This window comes from Aulostomus chinensis, chromosome 17 (genome assembly GCF_037954235.1).
Source record: "Aulostomus chinensis isolate RoL2024-O1b breed Wild chromosome 17, RoL_Achi_v1.0, whole genome shotgun sequence".
Classification (NCBI taxonomy): domain Eukaryota; kingdom Metazoa; phylum Chordata; class Actinopteri; order Syngnathiformes; family Aulostomidae; genus Aulostomus; species Aulostomus chinensis.
This window is the reverse complement of record NC_141336.1, coordinates 20,158,479-20,172,021: the sequence shown is the minus strand read 5'-3', so window position 1 is coordinate 20,172,021 and position 13,543 is coordinate 20,158,479. Positions and strand designations below refer to the sequence as shown.

Genomic DNA, 13,543 nt, shown 5'->3' with positions numbered 1-13,543 from the left:
GTTAGGAACCTAATAACGTCACTGCAACAAAAAGGACTGATGACAATGTGTACAAATGTGGGTTTGTGCGACTGAAACTAACATTCATCCCTCAGAAGAAATATCTCTTCATATTTTCACTCTCGACTGTATAAAAAGGGTATTAACACTTTTTTTTTTCTTTCTGCCTTCTTTGCTTGTTTAAAGGCTAAGGAATGAGTTTCATTGCTGTTCCTTCATGTGCATGTGAGGACCACGTGCCTCCATGAGTTACTATTTCATCCTTGTCTTCTATCTGTCTCTGTCTCTCTCTCTCTCTCTCTCTCTGTCTCTCTCTGTCTCTCTGTCTCTCTCTTCCTCTCTCTGTCTCATACAGTCCTTTAAGGAAAAGGTAGAGTGACGCAGTGCATGAGCTGTTTACTTGCCAGCTTATTGGCTCACCAGCCAATAGCATGTGCCGCCGTGCTATATAAGTCTATAGTATAGCTCTATGTTCTAATAAGTTGTGGCCTTTGCTCCATTCATCCCCATGTGTGACATGGTAGCTTTCTTCATCGCCTCATAGCTCTCATGTGAAGTAATGAAGACCAGCCCATTCATGTGATCACGTGCCATTGGAGTGTTTTCCTGTCGATGGATTGTTGTGGTATCCTGGTGTGGTTGACCAGTAGTTACCTTTAGCTGTTTATACATGTTATAGTCAGTGTTTGATAAGCTGTGTCAGTGTTTGTATGTATTAGTATGTGTGTTTTCACTGAGCCTGCTGCCCCAGTTTGGCTCAGTCGTGCAGTTTTACTTGTAACATCTTGTTTCTCTAGCAGAGGCAGCATGCTAGTTCTGCTTTTCAGCTAAGGTGTGAGACTTCCACGAGCTTCAGAGACACGGATTTAGTCTGGTCACAGGGATGAATGCATCATAACAGAAAACAGCATTAGTTAATTTCCACCCTGAGGCCTCTGGCTGTGGGCTCAAATCCAAAATGGGATGCCCAAAATTGATCGAGTGGATGTATGCAACTGCAAGCTCTATACAAATAATCATGAAGGCTTGGGAGATTTCTCCAGACCTGTACGTATCAGCATAGATGCTACTGGATCTTAGTAAATGGAGCTGAAACACACATTTCTTTACCACCCAAAACAAAGTGTCATTTCCAGGTTGAATATCCCCACAAACTTATGCATTTGCTGCTCAAAACCTCTAGAAAGGTCCAGCACAACATCGAAGCATCCCCCGTATAATTGAAACATTCATCAGACATGATACATCTTTCCATTTACAGACACAGTGGGGCAGTTTTCTATAACAAGAGTACTGAACATATGCCAAAATTAAATATTAATCTTGGCAAATAAGAAGAATTAGTGTTTTTTTTCTGTGTTACTTTAGATGACCCTCTTATGAAGTAGGTGGAGCTTCTTTCACTTCCATCGTTTATCGTCTGAGATTAATATCAAGTTTATTTCCAGTCTGGAGGACAAGATCAGGAAAGGAAACACAAGAAACGGCGTGGTGAGTTCTACTCCATCCAGACGTCATTGATTGTTGCTGCTCTGAAGAAGATGCTGCCTATCGGCCTCAACATGTGTACGCCAGGGGACCAGGAGCTCATCTCCCTGGCCAAGACCCGCTATCTCCTGGTCAGACTAAAATTCAAATCCGCTCATCCTTGCTACACTTGAAAAATCTTAATATTTTGTGTCTTGTTGCTTGTTTTTATTATTCTTCAACAGAAAGACACAGATGATGAGGTCAAAGATCACATTTGGCAGAATCTTCACCTCCGTGAAAAGGCAAGTACTTCTAAATGAAATGAAGTGTCTCACACGGATCCAACAGTGTCGATGTGTGACTGACATCCTTCTGTGGAACACCAGTCCGAGGACCCTGCGGTGAGGTGGCAGCTGAACCTCTACAAGGACATAGTCATGAGGAGCGACGGGCCTCCAGACCCAGAGAGGGTGGTGGACCGCATTCAGAGGATCTCTGCTGCTGTCTTCAACCTGGAGCAGGTCCAACTTTGACACATTTTCACCACATTTATAGCTGAATGCTGCTGTGAATAAAATAATAAATTATGCAGGAAAAGACATGCAGGGAAACTGAGGCTGGAAGTGCACCAAACACACAGCTTATTTAACCTAAAATATGATGATGGTTTTCACGTTAATATCTCTACGTGCCATTTTTTTCTCTGCCAAAGGCGTCTCCATGTCGACCCTTTCTTTTATATTGGCTGTGGTTATTTATTAACTTTCTGATCCATTCAGCTTTGCACATGAAAGCCATATTTTTCCTGCATACTATCAGAACTATCTACACACTTGGCTTGCTACAGTCACCAAACATAGAGAGAATCTTATCATACAAACACTGGTGACAAAACCTAAACTGCAGTCATCCCCGACAGCACATTTTCACCATTTTCAGGCAGGTCTTCCCCTCCACTTTGACACACACCAAAAAATCTTTGAGTTTCCCGTTTGACAATCACATGCTGACATGTTTTACCTTCATTAGGTGGAGCAGCCACTGAGATCCAAGAAATGTGTGTGGCAGAAGCTGCTGTCCAAGCAGAGGAAGCGAGCTGTTGTTGCTTGCTTCCGAATGGCTCCACTTTATAATCTGCCAAGGTACGACTGTTATACTTGCAGACCTTCACAGATTAGGATTATCAGCCTTATAATCATGAATCTGATATGACACAGGGAGCTCGCTGTGGTTCCTTGTAGAATCGCGCACATGTTTTTTCCTTCTTCTTTCTGACTCTCATTTTTCTCTTCCTGAGCTCTGGCCCTCCGTTAATGCACAGCCTCCCTTCTTCAATTTGTAGGACAAATGTCTGGCTCGCAGATGTTTTCAAGGAATAGAAAAAAGGGGACACTAGCAATTTCATGCCCTGCTGCTCTGTAACTTAATTACAGGAAGAGCGCTACAGTAGGGAGGAAAACAATTATGAGGCCCAACCAGGAGGGTGTCCATCTTCAATATGTGCTCAAACAATACAGCCTGCCTGCCTCACAGCATGTCCCATCTATTCACAGTTGTTGACAGTGAAATATGTTCCAGCACTGCTAATAATTATTAGACTCTATTTCCAATGCAGGCACAATGGTAAGTTTTTTTTCCCTCTGGATTAGCAGATTTAACTTTAAGGGATGTCATCTTTCTTTTCCTTTTGTCACTCTAGTCTAAATCTCTGTTCTCTCCTTGATGTCACACCCTCAGGCACATAAATAATAATTACTTCCTGAATGCCTACCGACATATTTGGCTGGAGATAATGCATGAGAACTCAGACTATGACAGTCTGCTCTCCATGCTGACGGTAATGTAGCGTTGACCAATGTTGCTATGAATACCCCTCTTGCTTTCCTCCAGGCATTAATCGTAACCTCCATTCAGATATTCCTACTGGTTTTTCCACCTGTCCATCTGTTGCTCCAACAGACAGTAAGGCACTAAGACATCAAGCAGTGAGAAAAAGTCCTGCCTAAGGGAACACTTTTTGGGAAATATTCTTATTTGTCAACCTCCTCAGAGTCAAACAAGAAGTTAAGCTACCCTCCTCTGCCCTGTGTGTATTAGAGAGCTGAGCGCTACAGATCAGCTGATCACTAGTTAGCTTCGTGCAATGAATGAGAGTAAATGGGCCATGTAGCATAACTCTTTCCAAATCAGTCTTTGCCTGCATTAATAGACGTAGGGTTGAGAATAACATTCACTATGAAATAACAACTTAAAATTAAGAAACATTGTAATTTAGGAATCAGGTACTTAGCCAGAACTACTTTCCTGATTAGGAGCAGCAGCTCAAAGCTAACTAGCTGTCAGTGAGTTTCTGTAGGTCCCATTTCCCTAATCCAGGCATGAAGGACAGAGGGGTATCCATCTTCTTGTTTGGCTCTGAGGACAATGATGAAAAGGATTGAGATAAGAATAAAAGTCTGGTGGAGTGCCTTTGGAGTATCTGCTGTGAAACGTCCCTCTGCAGTGACCACTTGGATGTGCCATTACCCTTAACTAACCAGTACCTCCCCTTAAGGGCCTGCCACCCTTCTTTGCTCTGCTTTGATCTAACCCAAGCGACTCTCCTCTCACCCCTCCCTAGGCATCGCTCTATTAACCTCTTCCTCCTGGCCTATCAGAGAATATGGATAGAAACAGAGGAGTACTCCTTTGAGGAGAAGCTAGTACAGGACCTTGCAGTAAGTACTCATGTTGGTGCCCACGTGCTGTGGGGGAGCTGAGTCTCGCTCCGCCACTCTCTTCTTGCATTGTTTAAAGTGCTTGAAAGCGTTCCGCGCCTACCATAATTCCACCGGGTCATTCACAGTGTTGTTGACGTGTCAGCTAGGTGCCCGTTTTTAGCACGCATGACATCACACGATGTCAGAGCCAGCTTGGGAGAACTGTTTTGCAGTGCAACAGTTCCACCCAACAAAGGTAAGAGAGCATCCAATCAGGATGTTTCAGCTTACCAAAGACATCAGTCTTCCTCAAAATTTCACAGTCATATAATTTCAGTGTTATGCACTGAAATTGTTGTAGTGGAAGCAGATGATACCTGGTTCCTTTACAACCTCATAAAACATTTATGGGAGTCTACGCTTTATGTATATTAATGCTGAAAATATGCTTAGAGGCTTTATGAAATTGAGTTGAACATAGATTCCAATGAATGTGATCAGAAGCCATCACGCTGCTACTTTAGAAGCAGGCACACAAATTGCTCTTTACCTGTAATTTTGTGTGAATTAATACAGCAGTCTTTCTCTTGTTTTATAGTTGTAGATTTTGCACATGAACTGGAATTGAAGCCACGGGGAATCACAAAAGAAAATGAAGAAAAAGACTTCATTGCCCAGCCAATCAAATAAAACTATTTGCAGCAATCCCTCAGAGAGAAATAGTTCCAATGCGTCTGCTCCTGTATAAATAGACCACAGAGTCTGATAACTGGGCTCATGGAGACTCATGCTTAATTCCATTCTACCACCTGAACAGCTGCCGAACGTCACCCCCTGTGTGTTCAAGTCCCTGTCCAGACCTGCCGTTAACCTGTGTCCTGAGTGATCACCGGCACGGTTTCGCCTCTGGCATTGGAGTGCTTCTCTATGTGCGTCTCGAGTGACTGCTTGTGATTGGATCGCACTTCCCCGCTGTACATGCACATAAACCCCTACATTACACTCTTTCTGTTTACAGAGACCAAATGCTTCGTTATTTTTAGCCAGCGTATTTTCCCACAACAGCCTGTATTCATTACAAGCAGCAAATCATGCAAAATGAAACATGGTCTCTACATCATGTTTTTTTTTTTTTTTCCTTAGATTCTGCACTAACATTTATTTAGAACACTGACATTTAAATGTTATCTCAGGTAACATCTTCTTTTGGATGATCCATCTGCTTTGTTATAGCTCTGCAGTAAGTTGATTGCCGATGAAGAAAGGCCGGCTGTCATCCTTTAATAGGATAGAGAGCAGTTGGATGCAGTGATGGAATTTTTTTCTGTCCCCAGTTAATCGGAAATTAAAAGCAGAAGAGAAAGAAATTGGAGCAACACAGACTGGGTGTATTTCTTGGATCTATTTATTACCGAATTATCCAAGATGGCACACACATTAAACACTGTCAGGCAATAAGTAATCCTAATTATGATAATACTCACGTAGATGCTTTCGTGTTGAGCGATGCCCGAGGCACCATCAGTGTGTTGCTCCAACACCGTGGAGGCGTCCCCTCCAGCTCTGTCCAATAGGGTTCAATTGGCAAATCTGTCAGATGGAAGTCTTGTTCCAGCCAGTCAGGTGATGCCTGCGTACGCTCGAGTTCTGACTCCCTCACCTGTGGTGAAGTTGCCCCATCTGATGCTCAAAACTTTTTGGATTTGGATTTGTCGTCAAAGGCGTCACAACTCTTTTCTAGGCTGGTCCTTTGCTGTTGTAGAACAAAATCTATATGCTCCAGATCAAGAAATCTGTGTGGTGGTTATATGTGGCCCGGGTCACATTCCTGGAGGATTGTGGTCACATGGTCAGTTGGATTTAAATGCGTCCTCTTCACACCTGGACTCAGTCCTTACTCACTGAGGACACATGTTAACACCAGGTCAGAACAGCAACTCTGTGTGTGTGTCAGCATGTATGTGTGTGTGTGGATGTGCTTGAGTCCATGCTTGTGCTTTATCACCTGCATGGCGCCAGAGTGTCCACGCACTTGTCTGTTGTCTGATGCGGCTCCATTTTCCCAAGGTAAGTGGTGTGTAAGTCAAGGAGCTCAGATGATATTGATGTGACAGGCGTGAGCTCCAGTATTTACCAGTGTGGATTTGTCCAGAAAACACAACCCAAAGTGGAGGAGGAGGAAGAGGAGGAAGTCAGGAAGATGCCAGACCCTCTTCACCAGCTCGTTCTGCATTTCAGCCACAATGCTCTGACTGAGTGCAGGTAAACCCCCCCCCCCACACACACACACACACACACACACACACCTGGCTACCCATGCTACTGCTTCAGTCCTGTCTCTCAGCTCATAAAGAGTTGCATTAAGGGAGATTATAGCCATAATATTTATGTTAGGAAAGACATTCAGTCAATTTCTTCAGTTTTTTTTCTTTCACTCCTTACGTTAATTAAATTGCAACGGCTATTAATATTATCACATCAGCTTCTTTATTACTCACAGATGAGATATGATGGCGTCTGGTAGAAGGTCTAACCACCAGATATTTGTCATGTTTTCTCTGTTAGCTCTTTGGAAGATGATCCCTTGTATATTGCTTATGCAGATATGATGGCGAAGGTACTCCATTCTCTGAATTACTTCGACTCAAATTGATTCTGCTGAGCAAAAGAGTGCACAGGTTGTACTTACTTTTCTCTCTCCTGCAGAGTTGTGCTGAAGGTGAAGAGGAGGAAGACGAGGAAGGCAAAGAGAAAACATTTGAGGTGCTATTGATGTCACAGGAATTCTGCTCCTGTTTTTCTCCTTGTTTATGTATAATAAGCAACAATGCTGCATGTTACACCCCACAGGAAAAGGAAATGGAGAAACAGAAGATGTTGTACCAGCAGGCCCGACTGCACGACCGCGGCGCTGCAGAGATGGTGCTCCAGATGATCGGGGCCAGCAAAGGTTGCAGACTATATATTCACCTGCGCACCCTCACACAGCTGCCACCTCTCCAGTAATAATGATTTATTACGTGTTCTCATCAGGGCGACTTGATGCTATGGTGACTTTCACCCTGAAGCTGGGCATCTCTATTCTCAATGGGGGAAACATTCTGGTCCAGCAGGTACTCATCGCTCCTCATGCAGAAATTAGTTGATTAAATAATAGCATCCGCTTACTGGAGTTTTATCTTGATGCAGAAAATGCTGGACTACCTGAAGGAAAAAAGAGATGTTGGCTTTTTCAAAAGTTTATCTGGACTAATGATGTCTTGCAGGTAATGATGACTTACCAAATTAGTTAGTACACAGAGAGCACATACCTCTGGCAAGGAGGTTACATGGATCCAGAACATCAACATAGTATCGTGAAAATCTGAAACTCATAACCACCAAACGTAGTTCTTTCAGATCAGTGATCCAGAACAGGATTCGCACCCTCTCTAGGAGCTCCATGCTTAATCTATGAAATTAAAGTACATTGCCTCAAAGAATTTCATCAAAATCTGTTAAAGTATGTCAGAGATATCAACCATAATATCAAAAACAGGTCTCATCAAGACCATTTCCCAGAAGCCTTGAAATTAGTTCATAAAAATTCATTTTTAGATATACATATTCAGCTAATAGGCAATGGCTTAGAGCAACAGTTCATCATTTCCCCTTGTAACATCGTCTTTCCTTCAAATTTAATCAAAATCTGTCCATTATCCTTCTATCAACCAAAACAAACTCACTAGTGATCACAAACCTCCTTGGAAGAGGTAAGGACAACCAGGTGCTCTCTTATTTCTGACCTGCACCATCAATTAATAATTGAAGGAATATTGGTAATGACTGTGTACTTCCTCTTTGTCAGTGTCCTGGACTTGAATGCTTTTGAGAGGCAAAACAAAGCAGAAGGTTTGGGGATGGTAACTGAAGAGGGATCAAGTAAGTGGTCTGGAGAGAGGCAAACAGTCCGTCAGGGACTCTTTTTTTATGCTTATAATATAAAAAATATACAGTATATTCTCCTAACAAGGTATAGATCCATGTACCTTTATTAACTAAGTAACTTTTTTTTCCCTTTTGGAACATAAACTAGTTGTGATTTACTTACTTCTCTTTACCTAAGCAAACCTGCAGGACTCCCGTTGTGTCTCATCCAGGTTCATGTAGTTCTTACTCCATAGTCAGACTGGCCACATGACACTCGGCGCACCGCTAGCTTGACAAAACTCTCTTTTGCTCTGAAGCGGTTGCACAAACCCATCTCCATGTCACGTTTGTCTCTTGTGTGTCATCAATATCTTCATCACGCAGGTAACCCTGTGCTACTGTATGTCTACGTCCTGTCCAGATCTTGTCTATCAATTAAGAGTCACAAATACATCCACATGAAAAGCCACTGTAGAATCTCTATTTGATCTTATGGGTTGCATACAGTATATATAACTATGTTTTTATCATGCATATCTCAGTTCATTTCCACCTCATAAAACCAGGCATAAGTGATGGTGACTGTTAGTCTGTCTAACCTATAGTCTGACCACCTGCCAAGTGAGCAGTATTTAAAACCGTAACCGCATGTCAGTGTGAGTATGTTAAGATATTTCTATAGCGCTATCATTCTCTCCTGTTCCTACTTCCTCTGATTGAATATCGATGTCTTCTCCTTTGCTTATGTCTGCTTTTGTGTGTTTGTTTTCTTCTGATCATGTTTTTAATCTCATCGGTCGCAGTCAACGTGAGTGAGCGGGGTAAATACATGGTTTAGATTCTACTCATTCTATGCAATGCTGACATCTTAACTCCTTTCTTCATTCCATCCCAAATCTTTCTACCCCCCCCCCCCCCCCTCCCCAACCTTCCTCCTCTTTGCCCTGAATGCTATAAAACCACGTTCTTTTAACCCTGGAGTAAAGGAACACATGCATGCACCTACAACATCCGGGTACATTGTTCAGTCTGTGGTCAGGTGACCCAAATGACTCCAAGTTTTCTCCTTCTTCTTTTATAAGAAGTCAGTGCTTGTGAATTTTTTATGCAGCCTTTTCCTTTCCTTAACTTCCACGATACTAACCAGATAAGAGTAAGATCTCCCAAAGCTTTGTTTGCAAGAAACAACAAAGCTTTGCTGGTGTTTAGCTCCGTTTTATTCCTATTATTTCTGAGATGATGCCCTAAAAGTTCTGATTCCATTTATCAAGTAGAAAGCAGCTTTATGAGGACGTGAAAGCTATGCTAGCTTTCATGCCTGTATTGACATTAGAGTTCTTCACCTTCCTCTTACTGAAAGGGACAGATCAAATCATTTCTTCCCTCCAGGTTCCAAGGTTCTGCAGAATGATGAGTTCACTAAGGATCTCTTTAGGTTTCTGCAGCTTCTCTGTGAGGGCCACAACAACGGTAGGTGGATGCTTGACGTTTTAGATGCTTGATGATGCTAAAAACACTCCTCCACAACCAGTTCCTCCTGATGGTTTCATCTGTAGACTTTCAGAACTTCCTGAGGACTCAGACAGGAAACACAACCACTGTCAACATCATCATCACTACTGTTGACTACCTCCTAAGACTTCAGGTATGATATTACTCCAGACAGTCAGAAACATACAGTCGATTTCATGCAGTCTTTCATGGTGTCTGTATTGATTTCTCTTCTATCAGGAATCGATCAGTGATTTCTACTGGTACTACTCTGGTAAGGATGTTATTGATGAGGCTGGTCAGAGGAACTTCTCCAAAGCCCTAGCAGTGGCTAAGCAGGTCTTCAACTCCTTAACTGAGTACATACAGGTACAATATCTCATTATATTCAGGTTTCAAATATGATGGGAATAATCTAAAAATAAACGGGATATTTCTGATCTCTATGTTTCTTATGTGTTTGCCCCAGGGTCCATGTATCGGGAACCAGCAGAGTCTGGCACACAGCCGGCTGTGGGATGCAGTGGTGGGGTTCCTGCATGTTTTTGCCAACATGCAAATGAAATTATCCCAGGTGAGTAAATGTGAGACACTAAAAAAGACCAGCTCTGATGTTGATAAGTACAGTATTAATAGATGAGATGAAAGAAATCGTTTTATTCCACTGCAGCTGTAGTTGGTTAGATTTTCAGATTTACAGTAAAATTTAAAACAAGTTATAGTCATAAAAAGAGATTATTAAGTACTATGGATCAAGATTTTAAAATCCTACTCATACATAAATGCATCGCAGTTAATAACTAATACATAATTAGTACTTATAATTGTGATATTTTCCTCAAAATGAATTTTGGAATTTTGCTGAGTTAAAATGTGAAATGCAAAGCTTATTTAACATCTAAGTATAGGTCACCACTAGAGGTCCCTCTAGGCTCAACAATAAACCTAAACTACAGCAGCTCTCTCAGGTATGTTATTGCTCCTCTCAGCTGTATGATAAATGGCACATCCATGATATTTCCGCTGTACTCAATAAGTCCGGAGGCCAGGTGAAATCTGGCCATCTAACCTCATCCCATGGTCATCAGAAGCTGTTGCAGGTGGAGGGGTTTGAATTTAGCGCATCGAAGGGCACCTCAGATTTATGGACTACTGAATACGTAGAGACCCCAAAGTGTCAGTCTGACCCAGCCATATGTTCTTAGACGGGGAAACAACATTAACCCTGGCTGCAACTGATGGATTGATGTTTTCTGGGCCCCAGCAGGGTGCTTGTCAGCCCCCTTAAACTCGCCCGGGCAGCCTTGAGCCCCCCCAATGCGACATGCAACATCCTTCCAGGAAGGCCGACATTTGTCTGTGTGATTTAGTGGAGTGCAAGATGCAAGGTTTCTCTCTTCTGTCTCTTTTCATGCTTCAGGACTCCAGTCAGATTGAATTGTTGAAGGAGCTGCTGGACTTGCAGAAGGACATGATCGTCATGATGCTCTCACTTCTTGAAGGTTTCATGTCTTTCACATCGTTCCGTTAATGACTTTCTTCATGTTGATCACAGCAGTTTTGTTCATTCTGCATTGTTGGGTGTGTCTCTGTTACTACACAGGTAACGTTGTCAATGGCACCATTGGAAAACAAATGGTGGACACCTTGGTGGAATCTTCCAGCAACGTGGAGATGATCCTCAAATTTTTCGACATGTTTCTCAAACTGAAGGACTTGACCACCTCAGACAGCTTTAAGGATTATGACCCTGAGAGCAAAGGATTTATCTCTAAGAAGGACTTCCAGAAGTCCATGGAGAACCAGAAGCAGTATTCCCAGTCTGAGATTGAGTTTCTGCTCTCTTGTGCTGAAGCTGACGAGAACGACATGTTCAACTACGAACAGTTTGTGGAGAGATTTCATGAACCTGCCAAAGACATTGGCTTCAATGTAGCTGTGTTGCTAACCAACCTGTCGGAGCATATGCCCCACGATGCTCGCCTCTCAACCTTCCTTGACCTAGCTGAGAGCGTTCTGAGCTACTTTGAACCGTATCTGGGTCGTATTGAAATCATGGGCGGAGCCAAGCGCATAGAGAGAGTCTATTTTGAGATCAGCGAGTCGAGTCGGACACAGTGGGAAAAGCCTCAGGTCAAAGAGTCAAAGCGGCAGTTTATCTTTGATGTGGTGAATGAGGGCGGGGAAAGTGAGAAGATGGAACTCTTTGTCAACTTCTGCGAGGACACCATCTTTGAAATGCAGCTAGCGTCTCAAATTTCTGAGCCGGACCCAGTTGAACGTCCAGAGGAAGATGAAGATGATAACCAGAGTGTTGTGGAGAACCAGGACGAGGAGGAGGAGAGCGTGATGCTGGAGTCTTCATCCGCCTTTACAATCGCCTGCATCTCCATGAGGAAGAGCCTCTGCCACTTCCGCCAGTTGCTCACTCTCAAGAGCATGAGACGGCAGTACAGAAAATTCAGAAAGATGAGTGTGAAGGAGATGGTGTGTGGCTTCTTCTCGTTCTTCTGGATGATCATCACGGGCCTCTTCCACTTTTTCTACAGTCTGGTTTGGGGTTTCTTCCACATCTTATGGACTACTATGTTTGGGGGTGGTTTAGTTGAAGGGGCTAAAAACATGAAGGTGACCGACATTTTGGGAAACATGCCAGACCCGACTCAGTTTGGGATCCACGGGGATGTGTTAGAAACAGAGAAGATGGAGGCCAGTGAAGCGTCAGCGCTGGCCGAGATGGGACAGATGGCTCAGGGGGAAGCAGCAGAGGCAGACCTGATGGCTGAGTTACTCAACATACAGCCCAAGAAGGAAGGGAAACATGGGATGGAGCCAGGGTTGGGGGATGTGTCTGAGGTGGTGGTGGGCGACGCTCCATCCATAGCCAGCGCTGTCAAGCAGAAGAAGGCACAGGTCAGTACTTCTGTTCAGTTATTGCTTGATTCCAAATGAAGATTAATATACTTTTGAGAACATGAAACACTTCACCACCAGCAGTGGTATAAAATCCTCCCACGTCCATGAACCTATCAAAATGTATCCATTTGTCATAGTTGGCTGCAAAGAGGAGGGCGGCAAATGGAGACTACAAATCGGATTCAGAGAAAGGAGAGTGAGTGTTCTTGTTTTTTTTTGTCACTCATTTAATGGAATGAGCGATTTTAATTCAAGTTTAGTCAAGTGGTCACTCATCTTTTCACCTCAAGATAACCTACAACATCAACAGAGAAAGTCATGGGTTACCTGCTGAAATACTGCGAGAAACACTGTGTGTATATACACATACTTTCAACTGATCATTTCTTTTGATCCACATTTAAACCAATAGGGAAGCACATATTGACAGCAGGATTTCATCTTGAATTCTTCCCTTCTTAGATATTTAGGTTTGTATGCTGATACAACTTTAAGAAACTCTGTAGGTGTAAAAATGCATGAAAAAACAATAGAATATGATTGGTTACATTTTCATTTAGGTTAGGATAATGTAGGTAGTCTCAAACAACAAAGCTGAAGAAGTTCTAAGTGAAAACCAGAAGTACATTACATCATCCAGGGGTGCACTCACCTTCATAGCATCATTCACGGTTAAGATAGCAGTTGCAGTAAATTATTAAAATGTGGCTGAAACAACAGCATCACGAAGATTTGTGTATAGGATTTGTATCAGTATCTGTTCTCTACTGTGCTATGAACACATACAACATGTAGAACCCCGCCTCCGTGTGTGTGTCAGCACGTCACCGACAGTCAGTTAATCGTTGCAGCTCAGAGGACGGAGAGAAGAAGGACCACGACAAGTCCAAAGACGAAGGCCCTCCGGACCTCTCAGTGGAAGAGAGGAGAGCCCCCAAGAAGAGGCTCGGTCAGAAGAAGGAACCACCAGAGGCCTTCATGGCTAGCTTCTTCGCTGGCTTGGAAATCTACCAGACCAAGATGCTGGTCAGACTTCCCTCCCCCATGTGAAGCGAGGT

General features: G+C 43.0%; 1 protein-coding gene across 9 annotated transcripts in view; it reads left to right on the top strand.

Moving 5' to 3' along the window:
• The window catches only part of LOC147246705 (ryanodine receptor 3), a 98,497-nt gene that overhangs the window by 78,465 nt on the left and 6,489 nt on the right, over nt 1-13,543 (top strand). For 4 of the 9 annotated variants that reach the window (XM_086183415.1, XM_086183414.1, XM_086183411.1 and 1 more), the window contains 22 exons: nt 356-370; nt 1,449-1,619; nt 1,713-1,772; nt 1,857-1,991; nt 2,500-2,612; nt 4,091-4,187; nt 6,322-6,431; nt 6,735-6,786; nt 6,876-6,932; nt 7,020-7,119; nt 7,203-7,282; nt 7,359-7,435; nt 8,017-8,090; nt 8,882-8,899; nt 9,468-9,548; nt 9,635-9,723; nt 9,810-9,938; nt 10,039-10,143; nt 10,990-11,071; nt 11,173-12,482; nt 12,623-12,681; nt 13,337-13,511. In XM_086183415.1, coding sequence (XP_086039541.1) covers nt 356-370; nt 1,449-1,619; nt 1,713-1,772; nt 1,857-1,991; nt 2,500-2,612; nt 4,091-4,187; nt 6,322-6,431; nt 6,735-6,786; nt 6,876-6,932; nt 7,020-7,119; nt 7,203-7,282; nt 7,359-7,435; nt 8,017-8,090; nt 8,882-8,899; nt 9,468-9,548; nt 9,635-9,723; nt 9,810-9,938; nt 10,039-10,143; nt 10,990-11,071; nt 11,173-12,482; nt 12,623-12,681; nt 13,337-13,511 — 3,189 coding nt within the window. The remainder of the gene's footprint in view (nt 1-355; nt 371-1,448; nt 1,620-1,712; nt 1,773-1,856; nt 1,992-2,499; nt 2,613-4,090; nt 4,188-6,321; nt 6,432-6,734; nt 6,787-6,875; nt 6,933-7,019; nt 7,120-7,202; nt 7,283-7,358; nt 7,436-8,016; nt 8,091-8,881; nt 8,900-9,467; nt 9,549-9,634; nt 9,724-9,809; nt 9,939-10,038; nt 10,144-10,989; nt 11,072-11,172; nt 12,483-12,622; nt 12,682-13,336; nt 13,512-13,543) is intronic. The other 5 variants (XM_086183418.1, XM_086183417.1, XM_086183412.1 and 2 more) reach the window with 3 other exon arrangements.